The sequence below is a fragment of the Lineus longissimus genome, chromosome 4, assembly GCF_910592395.1.
Source record: "Lineus longissimus chromosome 4, tnLinLong1.2, whole genome shotgun sequence".
Classification (NCBI taxonomy): Eukaryota; Metazoa; Nemertea; class Pilidiophora; order Heteronemertea; family Lineidae; genus Lineus; species Lineus longissimus.
Genome location: NC_088311.1, coordinates 5,123,120 through 5,141,779, shown reverse-complemented (window position 1 = coordinate 5,141,779; position 18,660 = coordinate 5,123,120). Strand labels below are relative to the sequence as shown.

The following is an 18,660-nucleotide window of genomic DNA, read 5'->3' as shown; positions in this document are numbered from 1 at the left end:
GGGAATGGCCAAAAAGCCCAGATCCATCGGGGCCGTGATGAAACAAAGATACGGTTGACCATTTAACAGACCTAAGCTGGCCTCCATAAATTGACAAGACTCGCCCGGAAGGAACTAATTAGGATAGCCGTTCAACCCCTTTGCCTTTAAAACATGCTTCAGTGTAAATACGCAATTATGTAATTTCCAATTCATATGTTTTAAGCTCCCTGCCTTCCGAGACCACAAACAATAATGGAGTGTGGCATCAAAGCTTCATGAAAGTGTCATACCCATGTTATATGAAGACAATAATTCAATGAAGAAAAGGCGTTCCGAAGCATGCCACTTGAGAAGATTTCAACTCAAATGCGATCCCGCCCTGCATCCTAAACTTCCAAATCTACTTCTATCTCGCTATTTATAGCTCGACATGAATCTAATAAGCTACCAACTTTAAATTTACAGTAGATAAGTTGTTACCGCTTTAATTACATTCGTTCTAACATTACGACATATGTACATGACACGTACTCGATGATTCCATCACTGCTTTCCATGCTTTTCATCATGATCTGATCAAATGGTCGGCTCATTATTTTCTTTTTACCATTCAGACATCGATGTGAATTTCCTTTACAAAAAGGTGGCAGGAGTAGCATTCTAATTTCGAAATACTTATCAATTTACTCTCTTAAAACTTGTTAAAAGTATGTACATCATTAGGTGCTAATTTGATCAAAAAACACCGAGGAAACGAGCGACAATATTTGGTTGGCCTCGTTTTCATTTTGTTGTGGTTGTGGTTGTCGTTTAATATAATCTCTGTTTTGCCCGTCATGCACCACAAGGCGGCCATTCTTTTAACAGATGGATTGAGGAATGCAACTCGGTACCTCTTTTAGTTAAAAGACTTGCCTATATATATCATGATCCTACAGCTTCTGAGGATTACACACCTTTTTACAGGCACAGACAATATACACATGAACATCAGATAAATAATTAAGAAATCATGCAGCAGCTGCAATGAACTAATTATCCCTGACAGAGGTTACTGCCCTATGCTATCGGCGATCTCAGAATGGTAATCGTCACCGAGACTCGTATGCCACGAAGCTTTCGGAAACCGGTGCCTTTTAATTTGATCGTCGGCGACACTTGCGATACATTAGCCAAGCTGAGTGCAACACGACCAACCTCCTCTGAGAATACCCGGATCGACACTTACAACTTTCGTAATGATCATAATCATTAGATTGCTCAGTGTCAGGTTGTTATAGGATATTTATGAACGATCCTGGTGGATAATCATTGAACTAGAAAGAACGCCGACTCGTCGCAATTTTGGTGAAAACTGAGTGTGACACAGCATAGTGTTTTCTTTATTTTACATAGAATATAGATGGAAATATCCCTTTCGCTGCCAACCGGATGAAGAACTAGCGTATTTTTGAAGATGAATTCGACACAAGATCTCCACGATTCGGGCAAAAGGAGAGTAATATCGTGGTAGGCCTAGGCGCTTTCGCGGAAATCTCCTCCACGATGAGTGCATCTCACGGACAGCTCCCAATTCCTCTGGGACGAAAACCAGTAAAATCCAGTTGTATTTTGCTATCATTATGGATTCAGTTTCACTCTAGGGCAATAGTTAATCATTAGTAATCTTTCCAGAGTGAAAATATCGTCGGAATAAAATAGTGCATGTCGTGAAAAAAATGTGAAGATTTATCGTATTAGGACGATTGTCTTGGTTGATCAGTTTAGGAAAGATCCAATGGGAAATCCAAATTCAAAAATCACAGCGATTTATCCTCCAAGCTACAACAGTGGATTAAAATCGTTGATGCTCTTTTTGCCAGTATGAACCAGTACAGCATACCTAATGATATCGGTGTGACTTTGAAAGTCCTTTTTAATATGAAGCCTTTTTGCACGTACCCAAGTCACGTCTGAAGGTTATCATGGTCAATCTTCGTGGAAGATGTGCTCAGAATGTGCGATTTCTAAATTAAAGGGAAGATTGAAGATCGTACCAACTAAAATGAAAAGTTTGCCCATGATATTGATACAAGAATGACATGATGACAAATACGTGCGTTCAAACCGGCATGTTTTGCTATGTTTCATCGCCTGAACCGCAATTGCTTGTGTTTGACAATAATGTTTAAAGCCCCCAGGGGCGTGTGCAGACCATGGGCAAAGCAGTCAGGAAATCCTGTAACCGGTCACGATACACTCTCTGAAAAGGATGTTTTGAAAATCTTTGAAGGTAGCCAGCTTCATCCACCTTGGAGTTCTGCTGCAATGTATGTGATGCAGTGAGTACTCTTAACTGGTAATTTAAAACCAATGATCATAAACCCCCTCCGCCTATCATCTCTGACTGCGTCTGAATGATTGATCGCCGACCCCAAAATTTGAGATTCGATTATCTGTCGAGATTATATCTGCATTATTCGTCAAGTCTGAATAAATACGAACTCTGCATACCAGCTTAAAGTCATATCTATTGACCAATGAAACGTCAACAAAACAGCTTGGCATGTTTAGTAGTATAGGGTCGTGCCTTTATTCTGGCTGCAATGCATGAGTGCATGACAAGTCTTTGTCAGTCAAATCTTAAAATGATGACGTAACGTAATACATGTATTCAATGTCAGTGGACGGCAAGGTGAGCACACATTATGTGCGTCGTTAAATCTATGTATGTTAGATTGTCCTCGCAATTCTTAGTGATATACTGAACATATTTGATTTTCTGGTGATTCTTAGTGATACATATATATTGAAGATATTGGATTGTTCTCGTGAATCTTTGTGATATATTTAACGCTGGATGTTGTGGTGAATCTTGATAATATATTGGGCGTGTTGGAGTGCTGTTTTGTAGGTATGGTTTGTTAGATTCTATAATAAAACAGCATTTGACACTGTGCTCTCAGATTGATATTCAGGATTGAAGCTATAATGAGTCGATCGTGTGCCAAGCTACGGTTGTATGATAACTTGATACCTGTACTTAAAATGTACCGGTACCTGGTGCACAAAAAGGGGTGCAAAACCCTTTTATGTTTTCAAAAGCTCAGAAATAAAAAAAAACTTCATCTATTTCCAAGAGTTCGCACTGCTCAGAGAGTACCAACTGCTGGTATCTTCAGAACCCGGTTTTTCGATATTTATTGGCTTCTCTCGACCTATCTAGTCAAAACAGTTTCAATCTCGACATGACAATCCCGGACTATCGCCAAATCTGGTATGAGGCTGCTTTTCCATCAGGTTTATATCTTACGAGGTCTCTTACATGTAGTAGCGTGGGCGGCCACGTCTAAAAATGATCAGAGCCGTCACAACGCAGCGGCCATACACAAAGTAACAGTATTCCCCTTTGATTGAATGCCTGTAGTCATTAGGCTTGGAAAACTACTGGTTGCGTCGAGGGGCAGAACAACAATTCTTATTCCAAGAATGAAAACCACGTTTTTCAGGAGAACAGTAGCCCTGCCCCCCCCCCCCCCCACCGCTACATACAGCCCTTGTGTCATTCCCCTCGCCCCCTTGTTTTCATGCAGTCATTCGTCAAGTATACCAACAGTAGTTATATGCGTACACAGCATGTTGACTACTTCGACTTTCTACCCACTCTACATGTCTCACTCGCTGATAACAATGATGGATTTGGCAAACCAGAGCTGACTGGCCTTCAAATAAACACCAGGGACTTCACCAGATGATCATTTATCGAGAGCGATAGAGTAAAGGTGGCTAGAGTCGAGAAATTCGAAAATAACCTCCTGTCATCGGGATCCTGGACCAACTAGCCAAATTTTCGAAGAGATTCCGTTGGAACTTTGCGGCAACATGATTACATAGTATGATCAGAAGGCACACCAAGACCATCATGATATCAGATGCTTATGATGCTGTTGTCGTTAACTTGAATATCTTAAAATGCCATCTTGTAATGGAAGTGAAATATATTCATCAAAGAGCGGCCTGTTGGCAATTGATTATCCATATACTATTACTATATGATACATCATGCATGAATAATACGACACAATGAAGTTATGAAGGACGTACAACGTTTATCATGCTTGCTATTGGAAATGTTTTTTCTTCTAAAGCGTTTGACGTTTCAAATGTATATCATCATATTGCAATATCGCCAACTCTACATGTTAAATTTCTCCATGTTAATCTCAGATTCCATCTAGGAAACTCTCCTGCTTGAAGCGCCTCAAGCGAACAGGAAAGCGGCACCGATGTCGCCACCACGTTAAGATTCTTCCCTGATGGCGGGTTTTCTGGTTGCCATGGTACAAGCAATGTCAGCAGAGGTTTCTTTTACCGTGGTGGTGGCATAGGTCTGATCATGAAGATAATGGAGCGATCTGCTCGCCGAGGCAGCTGCAGTGGAACTGACAAAACTACTAGGCAATTGGTAGAGAAGGATTCAGACAGTATGTATAAAGCAACCTCTTGTAATGTAAATACTGCCAAGTCACCAGTTGAGAATGTAGAAAATACATCTCTCTCGAAATGTCTATCATCATCGACAGTTTTGATTTCAGCCATTTTTAAGATTTTGAAAAGAGAAACTGACTTTAACAATGGGAGTCGACTAAGATAAGTAGACAAGTTAGTAGACTAGCACCAAAGAATGATCCCTTTTCTAATAATGGTACATTATGCATTTTTGATACCATCAATCTGAGTTAGTAACAGTAGGCCTACATCATTACGGAATGTTTACACATCGTGATACCATTAATCCGTGTTGTTGCCGACAGAATTGTTTGAAAATGACCCTCAAAGTAGGTAAAGTATATAAAGCGCTTTCCAGAAAGATGATTTAAAAAGCAATCCAGCAGTCCTGAATGCCATCTCATCCACATTAACGGTAACTCAATTTGTGTCACACGGATCAAAGGCCCATGTTAACCCAACATCTGTCCACTGGGCATGGTGCTCCGACAGCTAATCGAAGAAAAGGAGCTCCTAGTGTGAGAAATGTCAGTATAAATTGCACAGCTTCCGGGTAAGTCCACAAAGGTATCAGGATTTGCAGATTGATCCGGCAAACGAGAAAAAAAATATCGGAATTTGGTGCCGGCAAGTAATCTATATCGTTCTATAGCGTTATTAAACGATTCGATTGGGTCAACAGCCTTAGCTCTTGTAGAATGAACATGAAGCTGATATCCGTACATAGACACATATACGTACATGAAATGTACATGTATAGGGTTTACAGCAATAGTCTTTCTAGCAATTCGCATTAGGTTCAGCGTCGTAGCAAGTACAGATCATCGCAAATCCATCGCACAGTTTGATTTGTCGCCGACAATAAAATTTGCGGAAATTATTTGATTTCTTGAGGGAAAATAATAATCAAACTCAGTAATAATGGTCAAAGCTTCGATATTCTTACGTATGCAGAAAGGTCGATTCAAATCTCAACTAGAGAGTTCCTTAGAATTCATTCACAGTCTATGCCCCTATATTATATCGTCATTCCCCTCAAGACATTGGCTGACAGATTTGGTATCGTTGTTACTTGTGAAGGGCTTAACGCGTCTCTGGTGGCCAAACAAGCGCTGAAACCTCCCCCTAGAAGGAAGCATTTCTCCTATCGATATCAGTGTCGATATTTTCCAACGTGGCGCCGACGAGGTGAATTATTCTTGGGACCATGCTTACTGACTGTAACAAGAGGCCTGGGATAGAGGGAGCCGTGTATGTTCATTTTATGAAGACGGGTCTGTTATTGTTTCTGCACAAAATCCTTGATACCTGTATATGTCCAACATCAAGTCACTGGCTACTTTAAACACTAGTTGTGTAGTCAGGCGATTTATCATCAATTCATATTGTTACATTGTTATTATTATCATATTCATCATGACATTTATAAACTAAGCTATCCTTAATAATATTGCTTTTCCACGCACAGCTTAATCTGGCGGGCAACTGCGGTTAATGAGATTACCAGGAGAAGCCAATAAAAAAATCGGCAACAAGGTTTTTGCCTTTTCGGAAATCACTGCGGAGGATTTATAAGCGATGACTTATGGAGTAAGGAGAACGAAAAGCGCCTTTTTGAGCTTAGTAGATGTGCTCGGGTAGAGCTCTAAATCCAGGTATTTTCTAGATACAGTGTGACGCGTATACATTCCAGTTCAGGAGGTTATCGAGTTTGGGACATCTTGATTTTCTAGATCGCCGGTCGAATTCGCCTCTTGCTTTCACTCCCTCCCTTCGTGAAAGGCTGAGTGAGCGCTGGCATTGAGCCCTTAATTGGTAAGGATAGTGGGAGAGGTGAGAGGTGCTCTCAATGGTGTTCTTTGTCGCTTTGCATATCCTCTTCCAAAATCTTTTTTGTTGGGATATTGCTTCCCACTTTTTTCGGGTCAAGGCGACGAAAGAGGTGAGGAAAATATCGCATAGCAGATCGCAAACGTGAGGAGGTCGCAATAATTCCAGAGTTCAGCCCAAGGGGCATGAGGGATCAAATATTACAATTGCTTACAGAAATCCATGTTGCCCTTTTTGATGCTCAGCATGCCAGAGGCGCTGTTGCGACTCATACACATGTATACCATGACGCATTTAGACCTACTTGGCAATGCTTGGGTTTCCCCAAACATACTACGAGACGCAGAAGACATATCACGCCATTATAGCTGAGAAACTTCAATATGATGACCAAATTTCATGAAGCGCGTAAAAGGGGTCGAAAGAAGCCTTTGACTGAAGCGATCTGCCTCTCTGATAATGAAGACAGCAGGAAGCTGTATGGCGCAGACACATCCGGAAACTATGGCGACGGCGAAAGGCGTCTACTCGAGACGCCCTCTGCGCTTCTAATGGAGTTGTCAGTCAGTCTAAACTTCAAGCAGAATATGCATGTTAATGATTACTTGCCCACGTGACCGAAAACACGGTTGACTCTGGAATTGTATACGTTGAAGGGATACACTCAACACAAGCTTTTCAATGTAAAATTTGTGTCGGCACGCCGTTGGCGGCAACGTCAGGTTGTCTGCTCGCATATCACTCTCCCATAAAAGATCTTGTTTCAAACCATGACATATACTCGGATGAAAGGATTTTCTTTAAAGCAGAATATTATATTATATAACTGTCATATGAATGCTCATCGAACGAGATGTATCATGACAAATTTGTCATGACACTGTTGTTTGAACTGATAAGAAATATTCGTTTGACATTAAGTCGAACCTCTGGTAACATACGGATCAACATTCGCTTATAATCCTTACATTCGCATATCATCCGCGTTAATTTACAGTTGTAAGCTTTAATGTTGACGCTCAATGGCAATTCAAAGGTTTCTTTAACTGTCCTAAACCTTTCCATCTGATACGTCCTTCCTTCAAACGAAAGTATATGTACTAGTACAATAAGCAACATACTCATGTCTACGCAGAGGAAGATAACAGTGAAAGCTGATGTAGAGAATCGGCAGACGAGACTCCGACCAAACGACATAAACAGCAACAACTGCGATCCCATCAGAATGAAAATGCCGACCACTGAAGGAAGTAACCGCTCATATTCTACCTATCTCCTATCAAGATTTTACGTATAGGATTATTGAATTTTTTCTCGGAGTTGATAGAAATGCTATGGAACAACGAACAACGAACGGGATCGCATGGCATTGACTTGATGAGCACCAGCTGGTTTTGATCAGCTGACGCACCTTGATACCCCATGAGTGAAGTGGTCGATCCCATCACAATGTTTTTCCTTTCATAATAAATTATTGATAAAAGAGTGTTTTGGTGTCAATGGTAAATGGCGATAAATCGGACAAGAATATTGTGCGTACTAACTGTTCTAGTTGAGCATGTTCATTCTCGAAGTCAGTCAGATATCGGTTTTCTTTTCTTGCATTGCCTTTGAGCTTGAAACAGGCATAATTGAGTGCACTGTTGAGCAGTTCTGAGAGGTCTGCAGCAACTGATAAAAGGAATCTTGAAATGGACACTTACCTTATTCAGAACAGCAAAATTCCTTTCTCACCCGCCGCATTATTCCAAAGAAAAGAAGATCCCTAAGAATCCTGAACAAGTAAGAGACTGATGAAAAAGATGGTTAAGGATGCTGCTCGACACTGTACACTTCAGATATGTATACATTGGCTGTACAGTGACATCGTGCAGGACAAACAGAAGCAATGAAGCAGCTGTGACGTCAAGTACTCTCGCTACCAGCGGATCAATAATCTCATCTTCGAAAGCATTGTTGTACACATGGCCGTTAGAATGATAACGCATAGATTCGAGGTCGCTTTTCAAATACATTTATTACGATGAAATATTGGTAAGCAGGCTGCTTAATTACACGAGCAGATAAATATTATTATTAATCAATAAGGCAGACCCTATATAATTATTACAGTAATCGGATTTGCTGAAGTATGCTTCGTGATGTTGACCAAATCCAGTCCGACAGTGCGGTAATTACCAATTTAGTTTTAAAGAGTATGAATATGACGATGTTAGTTCGACAGGTTTAACGATGTCGTCGTCTTCATAACTTCCCTCATAGTTGAGGATGAAGGACCGAATAACGCAGTATGCATTAGAGGTTACCCCAGCGATTTTGCTTAACAAAATTGTCTCGGGAGCTAAAACTACTGGACCGAATCGAGATATCTTGGTCTTATAATAATTTTTTTCTCTAAGACGATTCTCCATCTACTGCTCTGAAGGAGAGGGGAGGGGACGTATGGTCAGTCGTCCGTTTGTTAGGGCAACCCAGCTGAATGATTTTGCAGCCGTCGAAACGTGCAACGTAGCATTTCCTCATCCCAAAATATGATGAGTAAAAATTATTTAATAGCAAACAACTTCAGATGCTCAGGCTTGTCAAAGCAAAATGTGACTTACCCATCCTTGTTTGTCTAGCGTGATCCCCTTCTGCTTCGGGTCCAGGTATCGAAGGCCGACCAGTTCGGGACATCCAGCAGCAGTCCTCCCATCCCTACTCCTAGTCCACTTAGAGCTACTCATGGCGACGGTATATCCCCACGTCAACACCCTCAAGCATCACAAGTGGCCCTTGAGGCCGATATTCACAGAGAAGTAATTCTTTATATCAACGAGTCTCGGAACACAAACACTAAACCAGTAGTTTATTCCTATCAATATCACCAGTAACTACTTCAAACTAATTACCAATAATATTCATCATCGATACCAATAGTATGATAAATTCAGATAGGCTGCTATATAAAACGTCCCCAAATGCTTCAAAGTGGGCTTTCATTGGCGCTCCCGTATGATATATACAATCATACACATGCGCCAGCGGAACGTGGATCAAAACTTTTTTCTAAGCTCAGATGTGAGGCATCACACCACTGATCAATCTTATTGAGGTTGTTTGATAAGCATCTTTGAGCGATCTTACGCCGATGACCTGAAATTATAGGAGGGAATCAATTGAGCACCTCTCACGGGCAATATCAATATGTCTATATTGATTGATCAAAGACACCACCGGTAAACAAGAAGTACATGTCCATCAACAGCCTCAAAAATGGTTTGGAAGACATTACCGTACCGCCGCTTCCGGACATTTTGATGATTCTGGTGAATCTGTTTTGGTGGAATTGAGTAGTTAAGGGCCTCACGTTGAAGTGAGCCTATTTGCTGCCAGCGATGGTTATTTGCAGACCTCAAAAAGCAACATTTGACTATCTGACAGTCAAAATGGTGAAATGCACTGCCTAATTAAAACAAGATGCACCCGGGCCCTGGTCATGCATACAATCTGCTCTGATAAAGTGCTGATGTGCAATGCTTTCAACCCGCGATAGAGGAAAGCATTGATACGATATATAACTAAATTAGACGGGGAAAAAGTATTTCATCAAGTAAACCAGGCTGGAAGGACTTTACCCCAGACTATACGAGCGAAATGGAATGGACGTCTAGGATCGGGGACGACTATCGAGCTCTCAGAAATTTCGTTCCTGGCTGGATGCTTAATATGACGGATACTTACAGTGCTTCATATTGCTCTATGTCTCGGCTTTCCGTGAATTCAACTTGGGGGAAACACAGAGTCCAAAAGTCTTGTTTAAACTTATAAATTATCCACACATGCTATGTCCCATAAAGATAGTTCAATGTGAAATCAGCCTTGAAATTGCAATAATGTTATCACGGGCGAATCTTACTCATGTAAAGCGATCAATCGCTAACATAAATAAAGTAAATAAAGAAGGTAGGGTTGGCACTTCGATCGTGTCAATGTGAATGTAAAGAGTTATTTGAATCATATTGTCAACCTGCAGATTGTTGAAATTATTAGAAGGATTTAGCGAGAATACGATGAAAGCTAACGCTAAAATAAGGCTTGAAGGAAGAATGAACGCACCCCCTGCCCCCACCACATGTTGATCCCTCACTCACCTTCAACCCTGCAGCGCAGGCTACCAATCAAGCACTAATGGATTCTCTCCGGTCCAGACACCAAGCATCGCCGGCTGGGAACCGAATATGAGTCTAATATCACAGTCATATTTTGTTTTGCTGATATTCGGCTGTATAAGATATCGATGCTGATAATCGGGTCAATGTTTTTATATCTAAGTGACGAAAGGTGTATATCCACAAATCAGCAGTTTAACTTGGGTTAAGACAACGCCTTGGGTATTGTTGTTCCATTAGGTTGAGATTGGTGTGAAATCGACGACCGATATCTAAGTAAATGTATTGATGCATTATCCCTGGTGCATGGTTTTGAATTCGCGAGTTTGAGTTATATAAATTTTATTTTGATTGCCGAAATAACAGTGCTTAGACTGTTTAAGATAGATTTTAAAGGGCATTTTATGTCACTAGGCAGAGTACGTCTGCGATTGGTCGCCGGCGTTTTTCGAAAAGGCTGGGTATTCAGTAAGATCATCAGTCTGCTTCCAAACCACAACCCGAAGCAAATAAGCTGTCTCATTAAAAAAGGTAATTGAAATAGGCACAATGAGTTCTTCATTTTTCAAGCGATGCTATTATTCGATGATCCCTTATGCTTGCAAGAAATGAATGGCTCACATGACCCGTGATTTTCACGCCGAGGCATGTATACTTTATAAGTACTGGACTAAAAGAACACGAAAAGCGGAGATCAAGCTTTAGAATTTCTCTAAATTAACTGTGATATTTGAAAAGGCCCGTTAGATTGAACACAGATAAAACGTGCCCCAAGTGTAATAGATTAAAATCATCGATGTCAAATGAGTATTGTTAAGACGTCTTTCCAATTTGTCAACGCCAACATTTCAATGAAAACACTTCAGTTCACAGTCCTATGAGACTTCAATAACATGAAATGAAGTCGTCGTTTCAAAAAATACACAATATACACGCAGCTTGCCAGTGATATCACTGCTTGAGTGTACGTTGTTCCTGCCCAAAAGTCACAAGTTAGTTACAGATATTTCAGAGTGGTGCACCTATAGTAAGTCCCGATCTAAGATTAAGTTTGTGGAGCTCGATAGTAGTGACGGGAACGCATGCGAGTCAGGATGAGATAAATAGCTCACTGAGGGTAGCGCACCGGCCTTCCTTGTACTACTCTATACACAAGGCTTACTGTGGTTTGTATCTTAGCCCGGCGTAGTAAAAATAGGAAGGAGATGTCAACGCTTTGGGGCCCTTTCTTTAATCTCCATCCCTGTGTTACCGGTGATGTCATGAATCCTTCGAGGGCAGTCAAACCTTATCGGAGACAATGGTCCTAGTGCAGTGTAACAATGGCCCGTCTTACAGGTTGTGTATCGAGGGTTGAACTTTTCCGAGGACAGTATAATCTGGATGGAAAAAATAGTAGTTCTGATCTTTTCGAGAACAAAAGACAAGTCTTAGTTGAGACAATAGTCATTTAGAATGACTGCACCTCTTGTGGTGAACTTGACCGAGAACAGTGCAAATATAGCGAGACAAATCGTTCTGTCCTGTTTTAGCAACACAAATCGTTATGCTGTCCGATTGTGCCTCGGGGCCGAACTTCTCCGAGAATAGGACATTCATCCGTACAGATTCTGACTCTTTGTTTCGAACCATTTTCTGGTCTCGAATGTCCTTTTCCTTGTACGGGTCCCATACGGCACAACCATACTCTAGACGCGATCTCACTAAGGATTTGGTGGTGGTGCATATTTTAACGTCCTTTTCACAAAACCGAGGGTACTATTAGCCTTCGAGCAGGTGGAGCTTATATGCGCATCCCATGAGAAGTTGGCATGGCTAATCACAACATAGACCCCCGGGGCAGTCCATTTCGTCATCCTATTCTAACTGTCTCGAGATGTGGAAGTTCAACAGCCTGCGATCTCGAAACGACTCCTTTCCTTTTGATGTCCAAACAGGCTCGCAAGCCTCAAACTGATTTATTTGACAATAACTCAAAATTCAATTTAATTCAACTTTATTCTCCAAGACTATGATATACATAGTACGATATTATAATTGTTTACATGAGAATTCATTGACCCAGCAGAACCGTACAATGTAGACATAAGATACATAAGTAAGTACACAGTTTTATTTCTCCTACTTGTATATTAAGCCACCTGCATTTAAAGGGGTACGACGTTGCTAATTAGCAGTGGTCGAGGAAAAAAGAAATACACAATGTCGTAGTTCAGTTATCATGCAAACGAATTTGATGAAACTTGGTGTATATCATATATTTGTTTATCCATCTACACGACTGCAATGCTCAGTGAAATTCAGTACGTATTCACGCAAGTTGAAATCTTAAAATTCAATGGCAAATTTCAATTTTTTGCTGAAAGGCGTAGGAACTCATCACCTATGTCATTCGTGTTACATTTCGTGCATTTCCTTTCTTAATCACCGACTGGATTCGATTGATGGAAAACTTGTTATGAGATGCTACAGAACAGGAATTGAGAATGAAGCACTGATTACTGCTGAAGGCAGTTAAACTGTCCGCAAAAAAGAGGATTCGAGCCAATGGAGTTGGGGAGGAGCTGCTGAAGTCGTTGATCCCTTCTGTATGTATGATGCTTTATTTCCTTTTGTCTAATCTGAATGATAAAATAATGATATTGTAATTTGTACCTTTCCGTTGTTGATATCACCACCACGGATCTACATATGTATACATATCTCAGATACCACACTCAAGACGCCCCTCTACCCTAAAAGTATAGTTTTAACTGTGCCTTGAATTGTTCAATGTTCGTTGTGACCGTTTCTTCGTTTGAATGGGCGCAGCTGGAAAAACTTCGTATTCGAGCTTGCAGCAGAATAACCCCAGATGATCTGGTGATCAGCCTCTCGGTGCTAGTTCGATCAAAGCATTTCCTGACGCGGCCAATTTTGTTTATGCTTGTGAAAGCTAGCCGTTGCACGTTAGCTTACTGTGATCGGGCGACACACCACGACCAAATCGAGAGAACAATGTAGGTAAAATAACATATTGATGACAGTTCAACTTACCAGAGGGACACAGACCGCACATTTTCGGGCATTCGACCATCATACTGGAATAAACTTTACAATCGTCGGCACTAAAGCAGAACCACCCAGGAGTTGCAGGTGCCTTAGTGCAGTCGTCTGAAAAAATATAAGAAACACTGAGGAGAGATAGGCAAGGAGAAGCACGAGAGAGCGCGGCACAGCGGAATAATTGAGTCACAGGTACAATACTCGAAATTTTGATAACAAATGTGATTCTATCATAAAAATCCGCCACGTCAATCATTTAGTTTTGTTTTAATAGCTTCGCACGGCACTCTTCATGGTTTCACCGTACGGACAGCCATCTTCTCGTTGCCTGGTAGAACTAGAACATCAATAAATTGTACACTCCCATGTCGAGTTCTGTGCTCTTGCCCGGAATTTTAGCTGTTGAAAACCATGTGAAACAACAGGGCGGAATGAAGCGGTGAGATCGATGAATTGACATATTTTCAGAGTCCTTTGATTAAGTTGCTTTGAGAGACGCGCAGAAATGCAATTTGCTTTTTTACAGAAGATAATACAGTCATGTACATGTAGCTTACGTTTGCAATTATTTTCTTTGATGATCCATTCAAAGTTGGGACACTGGCACTCGCAATTCTCAGGGTTCAGGTGTCCACCGTTGTCACATTCGATATCACCGCAATCTGAAATATAAGGTGGCGCGATGAAATTGGATAAACGCTCTCCTTCCGACAAACAATATGAATGTTTAAGTATGAGGCTAGTATACATGGGTGGTTGGACGATTTCACGCTATTTCACAATTCCTCAGCAGCACGGTCACTTTTATTCCATTTGTTTGTAGTAGTGCGTGTATGTCATACATGTCATATAGAAGGGTCGAGTGGCCGAAATCGCCCAGCGTTCTCTCAGCATTCCGATATTGTTGTGAGGTTCCACCGGAGAATGATGTGTATGCACTTACCACAGAGTCCGTCTGATGTTTTCGTCTTACAATCACTCCCTTTCGTTCCACTAATGTACGGTTTATTAATGTTCCGGCCATTGCCTCTGCAAAATGAAGCATACCGTTGCATTATTGTTATATTTTTCCTTAAGTTTCTTACATGATTGATACAGATGACGAAAGGAAACATCGTCATAAATTGCATGGTAGTATAGGACTAATATGAAAATAAACAAACTGACGACTAGCAATTTTTGACAGGTTTAACCAGGCACAAGGTATCAAATTCGTAATTCTATTGGAGTACTGCTATATTATACTTCTCGGAAGTTTATTTTGGAACCTTTTTGTGGTTATATTGTGCCAACGAGTTCAGGTAAAGATGGCAAAAACTCCCAGACCAGAAGATCGCCACAGATCGGTGGTCGAAAATATCGCTCACGGTAAATAATCTGCATGCCGACTTATCGGCGGTGAATATCAGTCTTTCATGGATATACGCACAACGACGGTTGACCGGCATGATATCTTTCCAGTGTGAACCTGAACATGTATTGGACCTTATTCCATTGAATATATGCAATTCAAAAGGAAGTAGTAAAATTGCATAGGGCCTACTTACGCTGGTCCATAGTTACATACGTAATAACCTAGATCGTTCCCCTTGTAATCGCACTTGGCATAGCCACACCCAATCTTGAGGGTCGTTGCCCAAACCATCTGAAAAATTATTATTTTACATTATGATTTTTATCGTCGTCGTCGTCGTCATCGTCGTCGTCATCGCCGATGATACGAATCCTCGAGTATGCAACTTTACACGCACGTGCTTGAGGGAATGTGGTAAATGAGCTGCGACGAAGCTAAGCATTTTTTATTCGACATAGGGAGTAGTTAACTTACCGCTGTGTAATGACCAATGTCTTCCTTGACATCCTTGGCGCCCATTCCATATACAAAGTTGTCAACCTCAATATACCAATCACGCAGCGACAATTCCCAATTGCTGCGACCAATTGCAATGTTTTGGCCCACGCTGAACCGCCCTGAAAAATAACTTAAATATTTCTGCGAAAATTCGGCCAATGATCGGAGCAGCTATCTTCAGATTCTTTTTAGGTATTGTTACTTCAAAGTGGCCATTACACATTCTCATTCTGTACACATCTGACGATCAAGAGGTGGTGATTACGACAACAGATTTAAAGATGAAATCAGCTGGCTCGTTTCCCAAGTGAGCAAAATTACCTCACTGCATGGGCCTGGGGTCATCATATTAGAGACCGTAGGTTGCGTCAGTGTATGACTGCTGGTTGCGTGTACATGAGATTGAAATAAAAAAGACGTACCGGGGATGTTTCGTTGGTAGTTTTCGTCATGTCCATAGACACACCGCTCCGCATGCTTCTGGGCAATCATGGCAACCTCGTCGTCCCAGACCTGCAAGCAAAATCATTTTCTAAGTTAAACACAACAATGACAAAATTTCCTGTTATCGTAACAAAAATAAAACATTATAATTGTAAGATCGACGTTTTTCTCATTCCGCTATACAACATGTATTATTTTTCAATACGCTATAAATGTAGCACTGAGGAGTAAAATCCCTTTTTAGAAGCAATCATTAGATTTTAAAAAATTACCTCTGCAGAAGAGAAAGTCGATAAAGCCAAAAGTGGCATCGTCATGAGTGGATCTTGTTCGCATCCTTCATGACCAACCATACATTTACCTTATGGATTTGTAAACTAGCAACCACGCCTCTTTTTAAAAACTATCGTTTCAACTCATGAATAATGTATTATCATCTTACCAATTTTGCCATGTTCTTGGCTTGCTGCCGCGCCCTGTAATCATTGCTTATTTTCAGTATTTGAGCCTTAGTAGTAGCGTCAATCCCTGCAAATGTCAAAGAAGTCCAATGTCGTTAATATAGCCCGTGCCTCCTCCACCGCCCACAGTACCATCGTGATTACCAAATGCTTGCACTCATTGATCGTAGTAAATATAATTAGTTAGAAAGGGATGATTAAATCAATTGAATAATTGTCATTGAATGTCATTCAATTATATATGGCCCAGATGGCCGCTGACAATATCAGATGATTAACTGTTTGAAGTAAGGCATAAAATGTTTCAATGAAAGCCTTTTCCGCTTTGTTTAGAGTCGTTGATAAAATTTTAAAGTGACCGTTTTATAAGTGTTTCTTTGACTGCACCTCTTTAAAACTCCTACCTTTAACGCCACCTACTGACTTGTCGATAGTTGAACAAGCCGTGTGGTCTGCTGCGACATCCGAGAACTTTTTGTCGCATTCAGCCTGGCAAAGAGGACAAGAAAACGTATTTATTTCAGTTTTATATTCAGGATATACATGTACAGTCTTTTATCATCGCAGCGTTCAATGCGAACCCTGTACAAGTTCGAGTTTTATCATGTACCCGTATAGGTAGATGTACCTCAGTGGAAAACAGCGTTTTTGAACTAAACAGGGACCAAGACGAATTTCAAAACAATCATCAGATTTATTGAAAGTTATACTCGTCTGTTTATAGAATAATCGATTGTTCTCTAAATGAAACGTTCCGCTGTTATTTACTTTGTACAGAACTAAACTCCGGTCGGGAGGACACGGGCCACCCACCTTTGAACAGCTGCTTCACGATCATCATCATCATCAATCAATAAATAATGTAAACACTCGGCAATTTTGAAGCTCATCGTATTTACTTAAAACACCTCAATTTTAGAGCCAAACTAATTAGATGTCGTAGCATCTGACATTACTCATAGAAACCAATTTCTTAGGAAATGTAATGAAGAATGAATTTTAATTTTGAATAGGGCAAGTTGTCTCGGAAATTATTGTATAATCTCGTTTGTAGAGTTTCCAAAACTGTAATTTGTGTTATTTAATTGAAATGAAATTGCTTCATAAAACAATTGTCTTGATTCTAATGTACTGACGCCTACTCCTAACTTACTGGGCGTTTTATCAATTGATTAGTAGACATATACTTAGCAGCGGCCTTGCAAACATGATTTGTTAACAGGCTTGCGTCAGCGACAGTGTTACACCATCGGCCAAACGTCAGCGATCCCGAAAAATGAAATGGCCATTCTATTTCGAAAGTTCGTGATTCAAGTTTTTTCTTGTTACCAGTTCATGAATTCAACGAGATACCAAAGGCCGCCTTGTCTTCAGCGCAGTGAAAGCGGATGCCAAGCCCCTCAAACTCAAGTTTATGTACTTACCTTCACGTCAGATACGTGAACGCTGGCCACGAGTAGAACTGAAAGACAGAGCGGGTCAGTCAGTACAATCAACACCACTGGTGAAACGTACTTGGGGCCTACCTACACAAATATTTGGCACCTTATTTCCTTATTCATTTCGATTAATTTCAATTTACTTTTGACTTATGACAGGTCTCGCTTCAAGTAGAATAAACAAAAAATGCAGTAACAACAAAAATCCATTTCTTCAAATTGCTTCGGACCGGGACTTTTTTTTAAAAATCAACTCCTCAAGAACATAGCTCACTCTACTCGGTATTGATGAGTAATGTTACAACTACTTTGACAGCGGCTCTAAAGTCGACAAAATTAGCTTGTTTGCGCGACGCTCAGTTCTTTCTAGCTGATTCGGATTCGCCAAAATGATTTAAAGTTGTCTTTTTAGTAGATGCTGAGTACATGCAGAGTCTTTCAAATAAATTATTATTTGAAAGACTCTGGTACATGTAATGTTGCAAATCGCCAAAATGGTAGCGAGATTCTGTTTGAATTTTGAGTCGCGATTTAAAGGAGAGAAAAATGGTTGAAACCGAACATGACAATGAGGAGTATGAAAAATGTCACTTACCCAAAACCAAGTTGAATATTATGCGCGACATCTCGTTTGAGGCTCAGCGGAATACCGCAAGTACGGATCTGCGACCGTCAAAGCTACTTTATACCCCGGCATAGTAGCTGGATTAGTCCCAGTAATAATAGGGCCATCCATTCGTTATAACACGACAAAAACATTTAATCCATTTAAATCGATCCTGGCCTAACATTGGGTTCCGCTGCCAATAAAGTTTAGTAAAGAATCAATTTCCGTAAAAAAGCCGTTATGTTCCAATTTCCTTCCAATCATCAATTGAGTTTAATGAAAAGATTGTTTGGTAAAGAGATGTTGGCACATCAGATTCGATGAAGGTTCGATATTGCGTGTTTTATGGAGCCGTGCGACT

At 40.6% G+C, this 18,660-nt stretch overlaps 2 protein-coding genes across 7 annotated transcripts in view; both read right to left on the bottom strand.

Annotated features, from left to right (window-relative positions):
• The window catches only part of LOC135486071 (regulator of G-protein signaling 17-like), a 61,243-nt gene extending 51,063 nt beyond the window's left edge, over window positions 1-10,180 (bottom strand). For 3 of the 6 annotated variants that reach the window (XM_064768563.1, XM_064768564.1, XM_064768570.1), the window contains exons 1-2: window positions 10,024-10,180; window positions 8,904-9,435 (exon numbers count right to left, since the gene is read on the bottom strand). In XM_064768563.1, coding sequence (XP_064624633.1) covers window positions 8,904-9,026 — 123 coding nt within the window. In that variant the 5' untranslated portion in view covers window positions 9,027-9,435; window positions 10,024-10,180. Of the gene's footprint in view, window positions 1-8,003; window positions 8,161-8,903; window positions 9,436-10,023 lie in introns of those variants that run through there. The other 3 variants (XM_064768565.1, XM_064768572.1, XM_064768568.1) reach the window with 2 other exon arrangements.
• A 2,250-nt stretch (window positions 10,181-12,430) lies between these two features.
• On the bottom strand, window positions 12,431-18,403 carry LOC135486936 (cysteine-rich venom protein Mr30-like). Its single transcript, XM_064770118.1, has 11 exons — window positions 18,288-18,403; window positions 17,678-17,715; window positions 16,658-16,742; window positions 16,235-16,320; window positions 15,771-15,861; window positions 15,325-15,467; window positions 15,044-15,141; window positions 14,440-14,525; window positions 14,054-14,158; window positions 13,488-13,604; window positions 12,431-13,072 (listed from the first exon to the last, which is right to left on the bottom strand). The coding sequence occupies exons 1-11, from the start codon at window positions 18,316-18,318 to the stop codon at window positions 13,068-13,070; spliced, it is 885 nt and encodes a 294-aa protein (XP_064626188.1). The 5' UTR covers window positions 18,319-18,403; the 3' UTR covers window positions 12,431-13,067.
• Between the last annotated feature and the right edge of the window lie 257 nt (window positions 18,404-18,660).